This window comes from Trachemys scripta, chromosome 11 (genome assembly GCF_013100865.1).
Source record: "Trachemys scripta elegans isolate TJP31775 chromosome 11, CAS_Tse_1.0, whole genome shotgun sequence".
Classification (NCBI taxonomy): domain Eukaryota; kingdom Metazoa; phylum Chordata; order Testudines; family Emydidae; genus Trachemys; species Trachemys scripta.
Genome location: NC_048308.1, coordinates 73,303,324 through 73,325,791, shown reverse-complemented (window position 1 = coordinate 73,325,791; position 22,468 = coordinate 73,303,324). Strand labels below are relative to the sequence as shown.

Below are 22,468 nucleotides of genomic sequence, written 5' to 3'. Positions count from 1 at the left end.
CTCTCGTTTTGTAAAAAAAAATGTGAGCACTGTACACTTTGTATTTTGTGTTGTAACTGAAATCAATATATTTGAAAATGTAGAAAAACATCCAAAATATTTAATAAATTTAAATTGGTATTCTATTGTTTAACAGTGTGATTAAAACTGCAATTAATCACGATTAATTTTTTTAATCACAATAATTTTTTTGAGTTAATTGGATGAGTTAACTGTGATTAATTGTTGGGGAAGAGTCAAAATGACTTTTGTAAAGGGAAGTCGTACCTTACCAATCCATTAGAATTACTTGAGGAGTCAACAAACGTTGACAAAGGTGATCCAGTGGATATAGTGTACTTGGACTTTCAGGAAGGCTTTGACAAGATTCCTCACCAAAGGTGCTTAATCAAACTAAGCAGTCATGGGATAAGAGGGAAGATCCTCTCATGGTTTAGTAACTGGTTAAAAGATAGGAAACAAAGGGTAGGAATAAATGGTCAGTTTTCATAGTGGAGAGAGGTAAATAGTGGGGTCCTGCAGGAATCTGTACTGGGACGAGTGCTGTTCAACATATTTATAAATGATCTGGAAAAAGGGGTAAACAGTGAGGTGGCAAACTTGGCACATGATACAAAATTACTCAAGATAGTTAAGTCCAAAGCAGACTGTAAAGAGTTGCAAAGGGATGTCACAAAACTGGATGACTGTATAACAGAATGGCAGATAAAATTCATTGTTGATAAATGCAAAGTGTAGTGCACATTGGAAAACATAATCGCAACTATGCATATAAAATGACTGGTTGTTACCACTCAAAAGAGATTTTGGAGTCATGGATAGTTCTCTGAAATCATCCTCTTAATGTGCAGTGGCAGTCAAAAAGGCTAACAGAATTTTAGGAATCATTAGGAAAAGTATAGATAAGACAAAAAATAACATAATGCCACTATGTAAATCCATGGTACACCCACATCTTGAATCCTGAATGCAGTTGTGGTCACCCCATCTCAAAAAAGATATATTAGAATTGGAACAAGTACAGAGAAAGACAACAAAATGGTTAGGGGTATGGAACAGCTTCCATATGAGGAGAGATTAAAAAGACTGGGAATGTTCAGTTTAGACAAGAGACAACTAAGGAGGGGTATGATAGAGGTCTATAAAATCATGAATGGCATGGAGAAAGTGAATAAGGAAATGGTATTTACCCCTTCACGTCACCCAAGAACCGGATGTCACACACTGAAATTAATAGGCAGCAGGTTTAAAACAAGCATAAGGAAATACTTCTTCACATAACACACATACAACCTGTGGAATTGGTTTCCAGGAGGATCTTGTGAACGCCAAAAGTATAATGGGTTCAGAAAATAATTAGATAAGTTGATGGAGGATAGGTCCATCAATGGCTATTAGCCAAGATGGCCAGGTATGCAACTTCATCACCTTTGAGTGTCCCTAAACTTCTGACTGCCAGAAGCTGGGATGTGACAACGGGATAGATCACTTGATAAATTGCCCTGTTCTGTTCACTCCCTGTGAAGCATCAGGCACCGACCACTGTGGGAAGACAGGATACGGGGCTAGATGGGCCATTGGTCTGACTCAATATGTCCGTTCTTATGTTTTATGAAAACTGTTGTAAGAATTGTGGACCCTTGTGGTCCCTTCTAATCTTGTGTTTCTCTGGTTGTATAATTCTATGACATTCTGGTAGGACAGCTACCAAGGCATAGGAAATTGGTTTTGGCATCCATGGATAACAATTCTGGGATTAAACTTCCCAAGGTCACCGGTTAAAGTGACCCTGCTCAGTTCTGTCTGAAAGGGGGAAGAGCTGTGATGAAGTGAGAATTTTCATGAATGATATACACGCTAGTGACCTACTTGCCTAGGGATTGCTAGCCAGGGGGTGCAAAAGGATTAAAAAAATGCTCATGCTGCAGAGCGGGAGACATGAGGTGTCTGGGATGGTATGAATGGGTCATTAAAGTACTAGATGAAACCAGCTCACATCAGTGGAGTATCGATAAAGACAATGGGTATGTCTATACTGCAAAAAAATACACGTGGCAGGAAGCCTCTGAGCTTGGGTCTACAGACCAGGTAGTTCATTGTTGCTACCACTGTTATAAAATTGTAACAAATCTTGTACAAAGTGTGACAAGTACAGTGTCAATAGAAAAGTTGTGGGTTTTGCTGAATATGATTATCCTATTTGTATGCATGTATCGTTTTTGTATCTGAAGTTATGAATATTAACTATGTATATTAACTATGTATAACATATTAACTATGTATAACATATATTTCAAATGTGTTTGCTCATGTGGTAACACCCACAAGTTATTTAGCTTGCATATGGTGAAGGGACTATTCAAGCTGAATGGCCCATCGAGGTACTCACAGTGGACCATGGAAGTCGCCCATCTATGCTTAATGGACTTTCCTGTCAACATTCTAACCAGAGTGTTCACAGGAAAGTCCTGTGTGGGTAATGGCCTCTGCTATGGGTAATGGGTATGGGTATGGGTAATGGCCTCTGATATGACTAAGCAAAGCATGCATGGGCATGTGACTTGCTCATGTGATTCCAAAATCCATCTTGTTACCTGTGATTTTCCACAAGTTGTGTGGAGGGCTTTGTTTGAAACAATGAGTTTCCCTCCACAAGGCCCTGGAAGCATTTCTGTTTTGCCTCTTTCCTGCTCAAACCTCTGGACTATAAACTTATACTAATGGGAGCATTCTAACCAAGGGACTGAGAACCTTCCAATGATTTGGAAGCAACCAGAAACTTAACAAGCCAGCAGTTTATTCCATCACTGCTACAAGCCTGATCCAAGAACTTTTCAATTATTGTATGTATTTGATTCCTTTAACCAATTTTAACTCTCATCTCTCTCTTTCTTTTTATAAATAAACCCTCAGATATTAGATACTAAAGTATTGGCAAAAGTGACTGTTGGGTAATATCTGAGTTATATATTGACCTGGGTATGTGGCTAGTCCTTTGGGATCAGAAGAACCCTCTAGTTAATGAAATTGGTTGTAAATAACCCCTCATCATTAAGTCTAGTGTTTTGGTGGTGATACAAGGACTGGAATACCTAAGGAGGCTGTATTTCTGACTTCTTGTTAGCCAGTGTGGTGAGATAGAAGTTTACGTTTGTTGCTGGATTGATATAACTTATGGGAGAATAACCACCAGCTTTGGGGTGAGTCTGCCCTATTTCTCAGTAGTTTGTTCTGAATTTGGTGTTCTCAGTTGTGACCCACTGAGGCATGGTGACAGCACTACAGCACTAATAGCCACATGGATGTTCCAGGTTGAGGTGAAGCTCAGGCTCTGAGACCTACACACCACCCCAGGCTTCAGATCCCAAGCTCCAGCCTGAGCAGGATGTACACTACTTTTTTATTGCCGTAGTGTGAGCCCAAGTCTGCAGACCCAGGCTCAGAGGGTCCCTGTGAGGTGTTTTTTTGCAGTGTACATACCCAAGGATATCCACCTCAATCATCTCAAACAGCCTTCTGTGCCCCCAAATCTTTCTTTGTTCCCCAGTCTCCTGAAACAGGTAGCATCAGTCACTGCTCTTACCGAAGTGGGACAAAGCCTCAAACGCTGGATATCTGCATAATCAGCCTTGGAATTTGGCAATAATCACCCCGTGCTGATAGCAGATTCCACAGGAAACCCATCCCCCACCCCAACCCCCAGCGAGCCAGGAACACACAAATACATGACACATTGATACAAAGGTGTGTAAATATTCTGTGGTCCAATATAGTCTGGCCTATCTCAGTATAATACTCAGTGATGTTTTCATGCTTTCAAGAGCTTGTTCAAATGTACAGGTAAAATTCATGATGTTAATGTAATAGTTTGTTTGGGAGGCCAGGTGACCTAGTGGTTAGCATACCCAGTTTTCCATCTCTTGACTCAAAGAGGGGGTGTGTAGAGATGCCTACACCTGCTTCTAGGCCAGAGGCATCACAATTTTGGCTCGTCTCTGGTCTAGCTCAAGAGCGGGGCATGGTAGGGGGACCCGGGCCTTTCTCTCCACTGGGTCCCAGCCAAGGACCCGTGGGAAGCAACACCAACCAACTCCTCCGTGCAGAGGATGTAAACCTGCCACCCTGGGCCACTTCCTACCTCTCCTCTCTTTGAGCTGGATCATGGTCCTCTAGAGTCCAAACAATATGGAACTGAACAGAGTTCAGATGAGCAGAGCCTCGCAGGGCCTGCCAGTTCTCAGGAAAGGGCAGGGTTTGATGAAGGCACTGCAATTGGGACTCACCAGCATCATGGTTCCCTTCCAGGTTCAATTTTCCATGTGGCATTTCAGGAAAAGGACCTGGCTTCCCTCCAGCCTGTTCATTCTACCCCATTTCCTCGCTGCTCTTGGCTGGGCTGCAGGTTCTTCCCTACCAGTACCGTGATGTTATCTTGGGTGTGGGGGCCGGAGGGCCGAGTTTGGGGTAGGGAGGGAATGGGATGACGAGGAGGCCTTCCTGTCCCTTCCAAGCCTTGGGCAGGTTGACATAATATACCTGGGTTGATATCTTCCTTCTGGGTTATCGGACCTCATAAACAATCTCCCGCACCTGTCTTATCACCTTGAAAGAGCCCTGTCATCAGGCCAGTAGCTTGGATTTCAAAGTCAGGAACAGAAGTATCGCTCAGTCTCCAGGTTGGAGCCCTCAGAGATGGGCCTTGCTGGTGACCTGCTCCTGGTTGTGTTGTGCCATTTGCAGCTTTTCCCTCACAAGTGCCCCCAGGGTCTTCAGTTTCTTTCTTGACTGTATAACATACTGCACTACGTAGGTTGTTCTGGAGTTCTGCCCTTCCCATGTCTCATGGAGGAGGTCCAGGATTCCCCTTGATTACCTTCCATTAAGTAATTCAAATGGGGAGAAACCTGTGGATGCCTGGGGCACCTCATGGGTGGTGAGCAGAACAGGTAGAATGGTCCCAGTGTTAGGAGTCAGTGGTCATGATCTTCCTCAATTTTTTAATGTTTTGTTAAACTGTTCCACCAGGCTGTCGGTTTGGTAGTTGTATACCGATGTCTTCAAGGACTTGAACTGCAACAGGTCGCACACCTCCTTCATTAACGGTGAGGTGACGTTTGTCCCTTGCTCTGTCAATAATTCTTTTGGGATCTCTAGTCAGGCAAATACTTTCATGAGCTTACTGGCAATGACAGCTGCTATTTGTGACCAGAGGGGAATAGCCCCAGGTTATGTGGTCACACAGTCCAAGGTCACCAATATACATTAGTACCTGGCTGCAGATGTTTTCAATGGGCCCACGAGCTCTATGCCTATTCATAAGAATGGCCATACTGGGTGAGAGCAATGGTCCATCTAGCCCAATATCCTGTCTTCTGACAGGGCCCAATTTCAGATGCTTCCAAAGAAATGGACACAACAGGGCAATCATCCAGTGATCCTTCCCCTGTACCCCAATCCCAGCATCTGACAGTCAGAGGGACCCCTGCAGTGGGTAGTAGTACCAGGGGGGCCTTTAAGATCTTTTTCTGGCTCACCCACTGGCATTTGGGGCAGGAGGCACAATAGTCCCGTGCCTCTGGGGTGGATGCCTGGCCAGTAGAACTCCGTGGTCACTCTGTTGAGTGTCTTCTCTGTCCCCAAGTGCCCCGGCACAGCACTGCACAGGCCAATTGAAGCACATCCCTTTTAGAAATTCCTGGATACAGAAGCTGTATTCTGACCTCCCCTATCAGAAATAGCGCCACTGTTTCAGCTGCTGAGCGTCTAGCACTTTGTCATCTACATTGGTGAGATGTTAGTAAACCTGACTCAGGGTTGGGTCCCTCCTTTGCTTTCCCACAATGTTTATTTGTTAGACAGCAGGTCCAGGTTGAGAGGTGGTAGCAGGCCCTTACTGCTTCATTTAAGTTCAGGAGAAAAGTCATTTATCCATCAGCATACTTTCTCTCTCCTGGATCTTTGGCTTCCAATGGAGCTATCTCCTCTGGTACCTCCTCTTGGCCACCATGACCATCTGCTTTCCTCCTGGTTCTTCCAGTCCAGGCTCTAGCCCCTCTGCAGATGCTCCACGCCATCCCTGGACATCCTTCCTGAAAAACTTCCAGTCATGCTGAAGTATGACCAGATAGGCCAGGTCTTTGGCCACTCTGGCCTGCACTGTCTCAGTGTGGTCTTGCACAGTGAGTTGGTCCCATCGAACAGGGTTGTATGTCCCATGGATACATGGGCAGTAGATCATGCCTCTAGATTCTGCTTCTGACTCCACCAATCGCTCCCTGACTAAAGTCTGACTGCAGCCAAAGTCTATTTTGTACTTTTACTCCATTCACTAGCAAGGAGACTAACATTTTCCCTGGGCCCATTTTTGAGCCCAGTTATCCACTCTCCAGGCCTGCCCATAATTATAGTCCATGAGTGGGCAGTCCCACCTGAAATGGCCTGGCTGCTCACATGCAAGCAACCCCCAGGTTTTGCCATTAATTCTCCTGAGTGGGATGTCCCCTTCAAATAAGGCTGCTCGGCTTGACCCAAATGTCTCTTCACTAGCTGAAGGTGGGCTTCCAGGTTCCTCTATTGGTCTTTGTATTCCTATCTGCTAGGATTCAGTGTCCAAGACCAGCTGGATAGCTTCAGTGAAATTTGGGCTCAGTGGGACTTGGGGCTCCGGAGGTGCACCAGACTGGCTTTTGGTGTTTCAGCTTTGGACCCAAGGGACATCAGGTAGTTCTCCACCATGGCAACGGCCTCTGCTGAGAGTCCTGGTTAGTGTCTCATCTCCCATTCAAGCTCCCCCTGAGTTCAAAAGAGCAGAGCCATGTGGGGTCTGTTGGTTGTGAGAAAAGGAGGAGTGGGGTTTGGAGAAGGCATGGCCTGGGGGGGTCTCACCACTGTCATTCTATCCCAGGTCCAACCTTCCAAGTGGCTTTTCAGGAGAAGGACCTGTTTTCCCTTAGCCTGTTCCCTTTTTCCCATTTCCCTGGACTTCTAAGCATCTTTTAACCTGTTCCTCCAGCTGAAGCATGTTTCATAGGCCTCGGGGCATGGCTGCCTATAGCCGGTAGTCCTTTAACCCTATCAGGCCCAATGTGGGGACTGTGTACCCCATCACAGTTAAATACAATAGTATCAGGTTATGCCTGTGTTTGTCATATCTGTGTGCCATTACATTGTTCACTCTGCTCCTGTATTCTAATTCTTCCCCCACCTCAGGGCATGGACATTCTACTACTCTGTGTTTATACAATGCTGAGAACAATGGGGCCCCATTTTTTATTGGCCCTTAGGCACTACTGTAATGAACATGATTAATAATAATAACTGTCCTACTGATTGGAGCCCAGGAATGCTTAAAAGTGATCTGAGGGTAAAATCATGGAATGTTCTTTGTGACAAGTATCCCACAAATTCCACTGATCTCTCTTGTTTTTGTTCTCTTACGCAGGGTTTCCAGTTTCCAAACCTGATGTGATCTTCCAGCTGGAACGAGGGGAAGAGCCATGGGTGCCAGATCTCCAGGGTTCTGAAGAAAGAGAGCTCCAGAAAGGTGCCCAGACAGGTGAGGCATCTGTTGAACCAACTCAGAAACTGTCCATGAATGAAGGAAACATTTGGGATTTCCTACAAAGATCTTGTGACTTCTTGGAATTCAAAATTGTTACCAGCAGGTTTGGCATCCTCATGACAGATGTCACTCCTGGCTTCCCACCTCTCCTGATTGACATCTGGCTGTAGCTTCCTCCCCAATCTTCCTTCCCCCTGAATTGGATGTGGACCCAGAAATGACCCCGTCTCTCTGTCCGCAGGAGAAGGGCTTTTGGTAGGGCAGGTTGGGGCAGGGATGCAAATCAAATCCTGTTTTGTTTGATGTCTCCAGCACTTATTTTGGTTTGGTCCCACCTTTTCCCATTCCTCTCTGGGGTTTCCTTTCTCCCCAGCACAGGGAGTGACCGATGCCTGGATTCTCTCTCTCTCCTTCCAGGTAATTGGATGGTGAGTGAGAACGAGGAGCAGAATCCACAGCAGGTTGATGCTGAGCAACTGGAACCACATGGGACATTAGCAGGAAGATGCAAAGAGAAAGTTTCTGGGAGCTGTGGAGAGGCTAAAGCCTGTGAGGGTCAGCATAGGCCAGAGAAAACCTTCAGTAGCTGCTCAGACCTTATTAGACATGAAAGAATCAACATGGAAGAGAGACCCTACACATGCTATTATTGTGAGAAAAGCTTCAACCACAGCTCAAACCTCAGCAGACATCGGAGAGTCCACACAGGAGAGCGACCATACACATGCGCTGAGTGTGAGAAAAGCTTCATTCGGCGCTCACACCTTATCACACATCAGCGAATCCACACAGGAGAGCGATCCTTCACATGCCCTGAGTGCGGGAAAAGTTTTAGACAGGACTCAGCTTTTATGAGACATAAGAGAACCCACACAGGCGAGTAATGCCATAAATGTCTTGACTAGGGCTGGCCAAAGATTTTTAAAGAAATACATTAGCTGATTCTCAAGTAATCTGCACCATTTTCTTCAGTGTGGTCTCTCAGCTCCACATGAGTTGCTTGTTTCTGTCTTTTGCACCTCACTCTTATTTCACAACTCTTTGTCTGATATGTCTTGGGATTGTGTTGTCCTCCTGCCAGAAATACCATCAGTGCCCGATTGGGGAGATGGGGTTGACCCTACAGTGAGGTAAAAAGTACCTGTGCCTTGTCTTCACTGGGATTGTACATGGAGTTAGCTGCTCAGCTTAACAATCTTGAAGAAACCATGGGTTGAGTGTCTACATTGTATTTTAACCCTATGTTAAGACTTTTTTAACCTGTGCTGAAACCTAGGACTCTGGCGTCCACACAGCAATGCCCAGACCTGAGTCAAAGTAAACACGTTCCAGAGTCCCTAGTTTCCCCTCCCAAAATGTGCCCTCTCTAGCTCTAAGACTGGTGCACTGTGGGAAAATTTACTGCTCACCTCTCTGTCTTCTGGGAAAGAGATTTGAGGATGGGCAGTAAAGGTGGAAATCAAATCCTGATTTCTTTTATCTCTCAAGCATTTATTTTGGTTTGTTCCCACCTTTTTCCATTCCTTTTCCTGAGGTTTCCTTTATCCCCAACACAGGGAGTGACCTGTGTCTGCATTCTCTCTCCTTCCAGGCAATGGGATGGTGAGTGAAAACAAGAAGAAGACCTCCTGCCAGGAAGATGCTGAGCAAGTAGAACCACATGGGACATTAGCAGGAAGATCCAAAGGGAAAGTTTCTTGGAGTTTTGCAGAGGCTAAAGCCTGTGAGAGTCAGCATAGGCCAGAGAAAACCTTCAGCAGTGGCTCAGACCTTATTAGACATGATAGAATCAACACGGGAGAGAAACCCTACATGTGCTCTGAGTGCGGGAAACATTTCACTCGGCGCTCAGACCTTATCACACATCAAAGAATCCACACCGGAGAGCGACCTTACACATGCTCTGATTGTGGGAAAAGCTTCAATCGAAGCTCAAACCTTATCATACATGAGAGAATCCACACTGGAGAGCGACCCTACAAGTGTTTTGAGTGTGGGAAAAGCTTCAGTGAGAGCTCACACCTTATCAGACATCAGAGAATTCACACAGGAGAGCGTCCCTACAAGTGTTCTGAGTGCGGGAAAAGCTTCAGTGTGACTTCACACCTCATTAGACATCAGCGAATCCACACAGGAGGGGGATTCTTGACATGCTCTGACTGCGGGAAAAGTTACAAAGACAGCTCATACTTCATCAGACACCGGAGAGTCCACACAGGAGAGACATCCTACAAGTGCTCTGAGTGCGGGAAAAGCTTCATCAAGCGCTCACACCTTATCACACATCAGAGAATCCACACAGGAGAGGGCTCCTTCACATGCCCTGAGTGCGGGAAAAGCTTCAAAGTCAGTGCATACCTCATCAGACATCGGAGAGTCCATACTGGAGAGAGACCCTACAGATGCCTTGAGTGTGGGAAAAGCTTTCGTTGGAGCTCAGGTTTTATCCGACATAAGAGAATCCACACAGGTGAGTAATGCCATAAATGTCTTGACTAGGGCTGGCCAAAGATTTTTTGTAAACTACATTAGCGAATTCCCACATAGTTTGTACCATTTTCTTCAGTGTGGTCTCTCAGCTCCACGTGACTTTCCTGCTTCTGTCTTTTGCCCCTTCCCCTTCTTTGAGGTGATTCCCATCATCCTTTATCAACTTCTTTCTCTTATATCCTCCTGCCAGAAATATCCATCAGCACCAGGTGGGGGAGATGGGTTGACCTTGACAAGCTACTCTGAGGTAAAAACTACCATGCCTTGTCTCCACTGGGATTCTACATGGAGGTAGCTGCTCATCTTAGTGATCTTGTTGTAACAACACAACTACATTTGCAGTGCAGACATAATCCGGGTACAGTGGCTGGGGTTAGCTTTCCCCTTGACCTGAACTTACCTCCATCATTTTTCCTAGTGTCGATAAACCTCGTGCATCACATTGATACCATTCCCCCATTACAAAGTGATAGTCACAGTGTTCCCCCTTGGGGACAGATTGTCTCAATCCCACTTGTTCTCACCTTGCTCAGGGTTGTACTGAACAGAATAATTTTTTTTTCTACTATTTTCCTCAATTAAAATAGATTGAAATAGAACAAAGAGCAGGAGCGGGATAGGGAAAATGTGTCATTTCAGCCTCTGTGACACCTGAAGGAGATGGGGTGAATCAAAGGGATTCCCTCCTTCCCCATCACTGTCACAATCCCCCCTCGCCCCAGCAGCATTAGCTTCTGTGTAAGCCACAATAGCGTTTATCCTCCCCACGTTCTACCCCTGCATCTCTCAATGTGTTTGATTTTGAGTTATCAGACATAACCTGCTCTGGAATTTCATTTTATATGAAACTGAAAGTGTCTTCTGCCCCTCTGTGTTGTGGGTTTTTCTCTCTGTCCTAAAGGTGGTTTGGTCTCATAATTGGATATTACTTTTGTTTGACAGAATGTACCTCAGATTTATTGGGGACTTTGAGACAAATGACCGTTTGCTAATGCGATAATATCTTATTTTCTATGGGTCTTTTCCCCACTCCTCCATCATGATATGGAGGAAGTTCAAGTGCAGTTCCGCCATCATGAAAGAATACTCCGAGCTATTGGGCATGCTCCCAAGGAAACAGAACCATTTAAAAAAATCTACTCTGGAACAGTGAACAATGGCATACCACAAATTCTAGAACTAACTGAAGTAATTGGACATGATCACACTTATTTTGCATGCAATATAAATTAAAAGCAAGAGATGTCCCATAACTAAGTTTAATCAAGTGATAAGTAAATTATTATTACAAAGATTAATACAGCATAAGAGAGAAAGGAAGAGTAAATATGTTAAATATCCATGCGGAAGACAGGAGTTGCAGCAGTCCACTTCCTCAAAGATTCTGTGCTTATCCCTCCTATATTTATACCTAACAGGGAGGGGGAGTTTGCAATTTTCCCCATATCACTTTATCTAATGTATCTTTCCTCTTTATTTTCTGTGATATGTTTTTCATAGACAGTAATTGCTACGCCTTCTATGTGGTGGATATGTTGTAGGTTTCAGTATGGCGTATACTTCACATTTTGACAGTTATGCAGACCCCACTCATTGAAGAAAAACAGTGAGGCATATACACAAGACTAGAATTTTGTTTTGAACATTCCAGGCCTAGGTTATCTATGCCAGTGCTTCTCAAAGTCGGGCCGCTGCTTGTTCAGGGAAAGCCCCTAGCTGTCCGGGACTGTTTGTTTACCTGCCGTGATCGCAGGTTCAGCTGATTGCGGCTCCCACTGGCCGCAGTTTGCCGTTCCAGGCCAATGGGGGCTGCGGGAAGGGCGGCCAGCACATCCCTCGGCCCGCGCCGCTTCCCGCAGCCTCCATTGGGAGCACCAGTGGGAGCCGCGCCAGTGGGAGCTGCGATCGGCCAAACCTGCGGACGCAGCAGGTAAACAAACTGGCCTGGCCCGCCAGGGGCTTTCCCTGAACAAGAGGCAGCCCGACTTTGAGAAGCACTGATCTATGCTATGTTTGTGCCTAGCCCTTAATTACAATATTTCAATTCTTTGTTTAATGTAAGTGAAAAAGCAATTTGGAAGATATTAACATGAGGACAGTTCAGGAAACATATGTGATATTATATATAATTTTCATACTGTATATACTATTAATATAGGCTAATTATAGAATTTACAGACTTTCTCTCACCTAATTTCATATATATTGTCAGAGCCAAATATAGCACAACACCTAGAAGTTGTTGTATTTAAGTGTATTTTACAAGCTTCTTGTATCTTAATTTTTGCTAAGCTTTCATTCTGCAGCACAGATACAAATCAGATGTTCCTCCTGCAGCATCTACCTGCCATACAGTTTGTTAGAAGTTAACATGAATACAAAGGACTTCAAATATAATATACTTTATATATGCATTATTGATTATTTTCTTATTTTGATTATAAATACCACTATTTCACTTACACTTGCTACAATAATACATTTATATTTTTATCAGTTATCACACTTTTAACCTTTTACTTATAAGAACTGATATCCCAGTACATCTTAACCAGACAAACTGGTAGTTTGTAGTAAAACAATTTACATCCCTGAATAATAATTCTGATTGTGAGAACTTAGATAAGCAAACTACATTCCAGAATAATAGTTCCATGGTAGAACTTAGGGTTCAGTAAAATTCCATTCTTACATGGTAGCTGTCATTGCAACAGCACTGCCATGATTTCACAACTGGTATTTTTCCACTTTTCTTTAGTTAGCTGAAGAGTATACTGACTCAATTTGCTCAATAGTTGTATCGCAAATCCCTCTGATCCAGTTCTGTCAGCTAGTGTTATGAAGCACTGTGGGTTTTAACTTAGTTTGGTCAACACACTGTTGTTCACTTGGCAATATGGCAATATAATTTCAGATATCTGGGAAGTGTATTCCCCAGTTAGTGACAAAGCAATTGTTGTCCAGGCCCTACAGGAGCTTACTATTGAAGACATTTCCTTCCAAATCAGGTGCACGCTGCCTGTTATTTGGGAAACACAATCCCTATCTCTGCAGAGATGGAGAACATGGAAGTGGCATTTTTGAGGAGCTTACCTCTTGCAGATGCTGCAAATATGTATACAACGAAGTCATTGTTGAATGTGAGACAGCTTCAGAATTATACCAGTTTTTAATAAACACCCCACCTTTGGTGGGTTACAGGGATTCTGGTCCAAGCCTGGATCTAGTCCCTATCTTAGATCTGTGCCACCATATCTAATAAACAAACGGGGCATGTTTGGGGAAGCTATTCCTCACTATCACTACTGACATTTGGTGTGGTTTGGTAAGGATTCTACCACAGAGAAGTGTCAAGTTATCCCGAGCAAGGCCAAGGATTAGATCAGGTAGAAATAGCAGGTATCCAGTGGTTGATTTTCACCACAGAGATGGAAACTATGATGACCTATGGCTCAGCTAAACTATTTATTGTTAGAACACTGCTCCTTAGTTCAGGGGAATTCATTCTGGTGCCAAAGAATGCCATGATTAAATTGGGAGCAATTATCATTTGCCATTTGGGTCCAAAGTTTATGGGGCAAAGAGAGAAACAGTTGGTGCCTTCAGAGGACATTCCTTCTCCCTGGATCCCCATCTAACGGCCTTTTTGGACAAGGAGCACTTCCATGCTGTGCATGTGATGATGGTCAGTGAAGGAATGAATGTGTCATACTCCAAGTTCAAACTGCAGGGTACAGGAATGTTGAGTCCTGATTCTATGCTTTTATCTCTTAGCTTTGCTCTTGTGTCTTATGCATTTGCATCACTTCTCCACCTCCTGCTACTCTGACAGATTAGAAAATGAGAAAATAGAATACAGGTGGTTTTCTCATGATGCAAATCTTCCAACAAAGTGCGAGACCCCTTCCTCCAATGCTTACAGCAAAAGACATTAAGTATATCTACACTGCAATATAATCTCAGGGCAGGTCTTCACTCCCGCCAGATCAGCGGGTAGAGATCAATCTATCGGGAATCAATTTATCGCATCTCGTCTAGTCCCGTTGACTCTGGAACTCCAGCTTGCGAGAGGCGGAAGCGGAGTCAACGGGGAAGCGGCAGCGGTCGACTCGCCGCCGTCCTCACGGCCAGGTAAGTCGACCTAAGATACGTCGACTTCAGCTACGCTATTTGCGTAGCTGAAGTTGCGTATCTTAGGTTGACCTCACCCCTAGTGTAGACCAGGGCTCAGGCTTAGTGGGAATTGAGTCAGATGACACATGTGAAAAAACCCTGGTCTTGAGTGTCTGTATTGTATTTTAAGCCTGTGTTAAGACTTTTCTAACCTGTGCTGGAACTTAGGACTCTGGTGTCCACACAGCAGTGCTGAGACCCAAGTCAAAATAACCACACACAGAATTTCTAGTGCCCCCCCCGCAAATATAGCTGCTCTGGTTCTAGGATTGTGGTGCACTGTGAGAAAATTTACTGCCCACCTCTCTGTCCTTTGGGGAAGGGATTTGGGGGGCAGGGATAAAGGGTGGAAATCAAATCCTATTTTGTTTGATCTTTCCCGCACTTATTTTGGTTTGTTCTCACTTTTTCCATTCCACTCTCTGAGGTTTCCTTTCTCCCCAGCACAGGGAGTGACCTATGTCTCGATTCTCTCTCTGTCCTTCCAGGTGATGGGATGGTGAGTGAGAACAAGAAGACGACTCTCAAGAAGGAAAATACTGAGGAAGTAGAGCCACATGGGATTTTAGCAGAAAGATCCAAAGGGAAAGATTCTTTGAGTCGTGCAGAGGCAAAAACCTTTGAGAGTCAGCGTAGGCCCAATAAAAGCTTCAGTAGCTGCTCAAACCTTATTAGCCATGAAAAAATCAACACAGGAGAGAGACCCTGTACATGCTGTGAGTGCGGGAAATGCTTCAATCAGCGCTCAAGCCTTATCATACATCAGAGAATCCATACAGGAGAGCGACCCTACTCATGCGCTGAGTGTGGGAAAAGCTTCAATGTGAGCTCACACCTTATCAGACATGGGCGAGTCCACACTGGAGAGAGACCCTACACATGCTTTGAGTGTGGGAAAAGCTTTCGTTGGAGCTCAGCCTTCATCATACATAAGAGAATCCACACAGGAGAGCGACCCTACACATGCTCTGATTGTGGGAAAAGCCTCAATGGAAGATTACAGCTCATTACACACCAGAGAATACACACAGGAGAGCGACCCTACACGTGTTCTGAGTGTGGGAAAAGCTTCAATGTGAGCTCAACCCTCATCACACATCAGAGAGTCCATACAGGAGAGAGATCCTTCACATGCTCTGAGTGCGGGAAAAGCTTCAAACACAGATCAAACCTGACAGCACATCGGAGAGTCCACACTGGAGAGAGACCCTACACATGCTTTGAATGCCATAAAAGTTTTAGTCAGAGCTCACACCTTATATCACATCAGAGAATCCACACAGGAGAACGACCCTACTCGTGCTCTGAATGTGGGAAAAGATTTAGTGAGAGGAAAACCCTCATCACACATCAGAGAATCCACACAGTAAAGAGACCCTTCACATGCCCTGAGTGCAGCAAAAGTTTTAGACAGAGGTCAGCTTTTATCAGACATCAGAGAATCCACACAGGCAAGTAATGCCATAAACCTCTTGACTAGAGCTGGCCAAAGATTTTTTGTAAAATAATTCCCAAGTAATTTGCACCATTTTGTTCAGTGTGGTCTCTCAGCTCCACGTGAGTTGCCTGCCTCTGTCTTTTGCCCCTTCTCTTTTGGGGTGAATCCCATCATCCTTTATCAACTCCTTTGTCTGCTATCACCTGGAACTGTGCCCCCCTCCTGCCAGAAATATTCATCAGCACCAGATGGGGGAGATGGGTTTGACCTTGACTAGCTACACTGAAGTAAAAACTACCTGTGCCTTGTCTCCACTGGGATTGTACATGGATGTAGCTGCTCAGCTTAGTGATCTTGTAACAACACAACTACATTTGCAGTGCCGACATAACCTAGGTACAGTGGATGGGGTTATTTTTCTCCTTGACCTGAGCTCACCCGCATCATTTTTCCTAGTCTAGACAAACCCCAAGCATCACGTCGATACCATTCCCCCATTACAAAGTGATTCCTTGCCCCTTGGGGACAGATTGTCTCAATCCCAGTTGTTCTCACCTTGTTTAGGGTTGTGCTGGACAAAAGTATTTTTTCTACCATTTTCCTCAATTAAAATAGATTGAAATAGAACAAAGAGCAGGGGTAGGAAAAATGTGTAATTTCAGCCTCTGTGACACCCAAAGGATCAAAGGGATTCCCTCTTTCCCCATCACTGTCACAATCCCCGCTTGCCCCAGCAGCATTAGCTTCTGTGTAAGCCATAATAGCGTTTATCCTCCCCACGTTCTACCCGTGCACCTCCCAGTGTGTCACGTGATGCCATGATCTGCATGCTCCCTGTGCTTAGGTATCACACTTTGATCCTAAATCAGGGTCATTGGGGCTAGATGTGAAATTGTCAAGACCTGGCGGGGGAATTTGAATGGATCCCAAACATAGAGTAATCATTCTGTGCTTTCATTTCTGCTTCCGGCAAAGCTGCTTCTGGGCTTTTTCCTGCTGAGCTGGGATTGTTGCAGGTGGGAAATTTGGCTGCTTTCCCCCCTTGTGATGAAGCTAAATCTTTTGTACATAACATGACTCAATAATAATGAGATGGCACTGAGTGAAGAGAGTTTGAATGGCTCAGAGGAGAACACATTGGGAAAATCTATTTTGAGTTTGAGTTATCAGACATACCCTGTTCTGAAATTTCATTTTATATGAAACTGAAAGTGTCTTCTACCCCTCTGTGTTGTGGATTTTTCTCTCTCTCCTGAAGGTGATTTGGTCTCATAATTGGATATTACTTTTGTTTGACAGAATGTACCTCAGATTTTTTGGGGACTTTGAGACAAATGACCGTTTGCTAAATTGATATCTTATTTTCTGTGGCTCTTTCCCCCACTCCTCCATCATGATATGGAGGAAGTTCAAGTGTAGTTCAGCCAGCGGGAAAGAATACTCCAAGCTATTTGGTGTGCTACCTAGGAACAGGTAGCATTTTAATATTTCTATTCTGAAACAGTAAACAACGGCATACCACAAATTGTAGAACTAATTGAAGTAACTGGACACGATCACACTTGTTGTGGGTGCAATGTAAATTAAAAAAAAGATCTGTCCAATAACTAGGTTTAATCAATTTATTAGTGAGGTTTTTATTACAAAGATTAATACAGCATAATACAGAAAGGAAGAGTACCTACATTACCAGTCCCTGTGGAAGACAGGAGTTGGGAGTGTGTCCTTCTCCTGCCAGAAATATCCATCAGCACCACGTACGAGAGATAGTGTTGACCTTGACTAGCTACACTGAGGTAAAAACAGCCTGTGTCTTGTCTCCACTGGGATTGTATATGGAAGTAGATGCTCAGCAATCTTGTTGTAACAACATGACTACATTTACAGTGCAGACATAACCCGGGTACAGTGTTCTGGGGTTAGCTTTCCGCTTGGCCTGATCTCACCTCCGTCATTTTTCCTACCCTAGACAAACTATGAGCATCACATTGATACCATTCCCCCATTACAAAGTGATTGTTAGTCATCGAGTTCCCCTTTGGGGACAGATTGTCTCAATCCAAGTTGTTCTCACTTTGGTCTGGGTTGTGCTGGACAGAAGTATTTTTTCTACCATTTTCCTCATGTATAGTAGATTGAAATAGAACAAAGAGCAGGAGCGGGGTAGGAAAAATGTGTCATTTCAGCCTCGGGTGACACCCAAAGGAAATGGGGTGAGTCAAACGGATTCCCTCCTTCCCCATCACTGTCACAATCCGCCCTCGCCCCAGCAGCATTAGCTTGATTGAATTAGCCTTGTCATCACTGGTTCTCCACTTGTAAGGTATCTCCCTTCTCTTCATGTGCCAGTATATTTATGCTTGTATCTGTAACTTTCACTCCATGCATCTGAAGAAGTGTTTTTTACCCACGAAAGCTTATGCCCAAATAAATCTGTTAGTCTTTAAGTTGCCACCGGAATCCTCATGGTTTTTGTGGATACAGACTAACACGGCTACCCCCGATACTAAATCTTTTGTATATAACATGACTCAATAATAATGAGATGGCACAGAGTGAAGAAAGTTTGAATGGACCAGAGGAGAACACAATGGGAGAATCTGTTTTGATTTTGAGTTATCCGATATAAGCTGCTCTGGAATTTCATTTTATATGAAACTGAAAATGTCTGCTACCCTTCTGTGGTATTCCTAACCATCGTAAGCCTCCCTCTGTCAAACTCCTGTCTGCAGCCCCCTGTCCGCTGAAAGGGTTGTTTAAGCGAGAAGTTTTGAATGTAGTTGGTTTATAGGTTTTAAGGGGAATAAAGGGAAAACAGATAGAACTGGCAAGGGACCCTCGCCCCCTTCCTGCTCCCCTTCCAAACTCCCTTGCGAAACTCCCTGTTAGCAGCCCCTGTTCCCCCCGGCGCTGTTTGGCTCTGCATCTTAACTGGCAGCGAGAGGCACAGCATTGGTCCCTGAGGGAGGAGTCCTCCTTGGAGTTGGAAGGGGACCTTGGTTCCTGTTCCCAGAGGAACTGGGTTGGCCCACACACCAGACAGTAGTACCAGCCTTGCAGCGGATGTCTTGCCACAAGTTCAGTGGCCATTTCATTGGCTGTACTGGAACCCATGGAGGCTCCCTATGATGCTGGGACCATACTCCCCGCAATCGTCCATAGCCGTGTTGGGAAAGTGAACCATCCCCCACCCCCACCTCAGTACAGGAACCGGATTCGGTTTCTGACGTGGGTATCGAGGTACAGGCTTCGACTCAAGGGGAAGCCTCTCCAGTGGAGGAAGGGGCACCTGTACCCCACCGAGTGTTACCATCGTCCTCGTCGTCCCCGGACGAGGTGGTCACCAGGCCTGCTCACCCGCTCCCTCCAGATGACTTTAGGGCCCATCAGGATATTTTGAAGAGGGTGACCTCAAACTTGGGGTTAGAGGCGGAGGAACTCACTGAGCCCTTGGACAGCCTCTTGGATATTTTGGCCGTTGCGGTGCCATCTAGGGTGGCACTCCCGGTGCATGATGGGGTGCTGAAAGTAGTAGAGGCTCCCTGTCCAACACTTTCCTGCTCCCTTGGATGAGAACCCTGCTGTACGCTTTCCCACCGATACTCCTGGTTCACAAGATCCTACTGAAGATCTAGAGGGAAAAAGTGAAGGGCATCCTGGTGGCTCCGGCATGGCCTCGCCAGCACTGGTTCGGCATGCTTTTGGATGTGCGCAGACTCCAGTCAAAGTACCCACATCCCTTGTCTCCCCTCCCCACCAAAAAATTGTGGCCATTCTAGTTCCAGGACTGTGGTGCACTTTGGGAAAATTTACTGCCCACCCTGCATGTTACCAGGAAGCAGCTCGCTTTGCCAAAGGCTTGATGGGTTCGCTCTCCTTTGCACACCCAGGAGAGACTCTGATAGTGTGCTTACAGATCAGTAGTCAGAAGCGAATGGGTTAATGCTGACCTGAGCAGCTGCCATTTGCAAAGGGGGGAAGGCTTCTGCTTTCAGTAGAGTGGATTGCAGATTGTTGGGGGAGAGAGAACTAAGGAATTTGTCCCATGGAATTGTGGGATACTTCCAGCTGACTCCTGGGATCCCAGTCAAGCGGGGCTGCATCTACACTGCAAAGCAATGGGGCTCAGACCCTGGATCTCAGCTTAACTTGCGCTTGGGCCCTCCAGCCTTGCAGGGTCCTGGGACCCTGGGTTAGCACAATTGCAGTGTAGATGCAAAAGGGGTTAGGCTTGAGCCTGGGTTCAATCACGGTCTTATGTTGCCGTATAGACACACCCCAGAGACAAATGAACTCTTAGAAATGGAAGGCACCTGTGTTAGTGGAGAACAGAGCATTACACAGGGCTCATTGGTGGAAATGAGGATTGAGAGAAAACTAACCAATATGATAAGATTTTGTAATCTTTGAATATGTTGTTGTTACCAGTGATAATGGAATTAAACATGATGTTAATCATTACAGAATAAGAGACTGATTATGTGATAACCGGAATTCTATTGTAAGACTGCAAATTATATTGGTTTTTATTTCTTTTCTTTCTTTTTTTGTTTTTTGTGAGCCTGGGTGTGTGGGACTCGAGTCTGCAGGCTCAGTGTGTCTAAGCCTGTGCTGGAGAGTCCACACTGAACGGTGACCCTGGGTTTAGAGTTTCAAGACCCGAGTCTCACACCAGCGCTCACGTGCCCACAGTGCACTGCGCAGACCCAGTCAAATCAGCCTCTCCCAGGCTTCCTAGCGCTCTCCCAGCTGTAGCCTCTTCAGCCCTTTGTTCCTTGTGCACCATGGAAACACTTGAGTGTCCCTCTCGCAGCACTTTATCAGTAGTTGTCTCACCCGCCAATACAGCCAGCCAAGCTGTGTTTTGGGTCTGCAAGCTGCCGTCAGCTGGACCCAGCAACATGCGTGAGGCCCCATTTGAAGAATTTGCCATGCTTGCATTTTCACTCCTGTTTCATAAAGTGGGCAGAACATACGTGAGATGCTGGTGGCAGATTCCGAGCTATTGAAGGCTTCTGTCAGAGGAGGAAGATACACGTCAACTGGCTGATGCTGCTCATGATTCTTGGTATAGCTGCTGATGCTCCCTATGTAGTCCTGCACCTGTGAAGAAGGGCCACAGGCACAGACTGGTGGGATCACATTGTTATGCAGACCTGGGATGACCAGCTGTGGCTGCAGAACTTTCATATGCAAAAAGTAATGTTTCTGGAGCTTTGTGAGGAGCTTGCCCTGACTTTGCAGTGTCAAGACACATACAAGTGGGTGGCGAAGTTGGTCCAGAAGTGGATTGCTATAATCATCTGGAAGCTGTGCACTCCTGACTGCTGCAGGTCCACTGCTAACCAGTTTGGTCTTGGCAAATTAACTGTGGGGGCAGAGGTTTCTGCGGCAGTCAGGCATGCGATTTGAGACTGGCCATACTGGGTCAGACCAATGGTCCATCTAACCCAGTATCCTGTCTTCCAACAGCAGTCAATGGGCAACCATTAAGTGATCCATCCCTTGTTGTCCAATCCCAGCATCTGGCTGTCAGAGGCTTTGGGACACCGAGAGCATGGGGTTGCATCCCTGACCATCTTGACTAATAGCAGTTGATAGACCCATCCGCTATCAATTTATTTAATTCTTTTTTGAACCCTGTTACAGTCTTATCCTTCACATCATCCCCTGGCAACAAGTTTCACAGGTTCGCTGTGTGGGGGGTGAGGAAGTACAGCAGAACCCTGTTCATCCAATCTAATTGGGCCACATTAGATAATCAAAAATTGGATAATCTGGAGAATGGGAATGTGTGAGGATGCATCATCATCTAGCAGCCACAGGAGAAATCACCTGCTTTTGGACCTGCATGCACTGGTTGTTCAGTTAATACGGATAATGGAGGTTCAGATAAATGGGGTTCTACTGTACTGCCTTTTGTTTGTTTTAGACCTACTGCCTATTAATTTCATTGGTGACTTCGGGTTCTTGTGTTATGACAAGGGATAAATAACACTTCTTTATTTACTTTCTCCACACCATTCATGAACTTATAGACCTCTATCATATGCCCTCTTAGTCATCACTTTTCATAAGAACATAGAATGGGCATACTGGGTCAGACCAAAGGTCCATTCAGCCCAGTATCCTGTCTGCTGACAGTGGCCAATGCCAGGTGCCCCAGAGGGAGTGAACCTAACAGGTAATGATCAAGTGATCTCTCTCCTGCCATCCATCTCCACCCTCTGGCAAACAGAGGCTAGGGACACCATTCCCTACCCATCCTGGCTAATAGCCATTAATGGACTTAACCTCCATGAATTTATCTAGTTCTCTTTTAAACCCTGTTATAGTCCTAGCCTTCACAACCTCCTCAGGCAAGGAGTTCCACAGGTTGACTGTGCGCTGTGTGAAGAATAACTTCCTTTTATTTGTTTTAAATTTGCTGCCCGTTAATTTCATTTGGTGGCCCCCTAGTTCTTACATTATGGGAACAAGTAAATAACTTTTCCTTATTCACTTTCTCCACATCACTCATGATTTTATATACCTCTATCATATCCCCCCTTAGTCTCCTCTTTTCCAAGCTGAAAAGTCCTAGCTTTTTTAATCTATACTCATATAGGACCTGTTCCAAACCCCTAATCATTTTAATTGCCCTTCTCTGAACCTTTTCTAATGCCAGTATATCTTTTTTGAGATGAGGAGACCACATGTGTACACAGTATTCAAGATGTGGGCATACCATGGATTTATATAAGGGCAAAATGATACTCTCTGTCTTATTCTCTATCCCTTTTTTAATGATTCCTAACATCCTGTTT

The 22,468-nt window shown here is 45.1% G+C and overlaps 1 protein-coding gene across 5 annotated transcripts in view; it reads left to right on the top strand.

Moving 5' to 3' along the window:
• LOC117885285 (zinc finger protein 436-like) overlaps nucleotides 1-21,826 on the top strand; it is a 55,792-nt gene extending 33,966 nt beyond the window's left edge. For 4 of the 5 annotated variants that reach the window (XM_034786567.1, XM_034786566.1, XM_034786568.1 and 1 more), the window contains exons 4-7: nucleotides 7,442-7,555; nucleotides 7,979-8,437; nucleotides 9,153-10,031; nucleotides 14,713-21,826. In XM_034786567.1, coding sequence (XP_034642458.1) covers nucleotides 7,442-7,555; nucleotides 7,979-8,437; nucleotides 9,153-10,031; nucleotides 14,713-15,683 — 2,423 coding nt within the window. In that variant the 3' untranslated portion in view covers nucleotides 15,684-21,826. The remainder of the gene's footprint in view (nucleotides 1-7,441; nucleotides 7,556-7,978; nucleotides 8,438-9,152; nucleotides 10,032-14,712) is intronic. The other variant, XM_034786570.1, reaches the window with a different exon arrangement.
• Nucleotides 21,827-22,468: the final 642 nt, after the last annotated feature.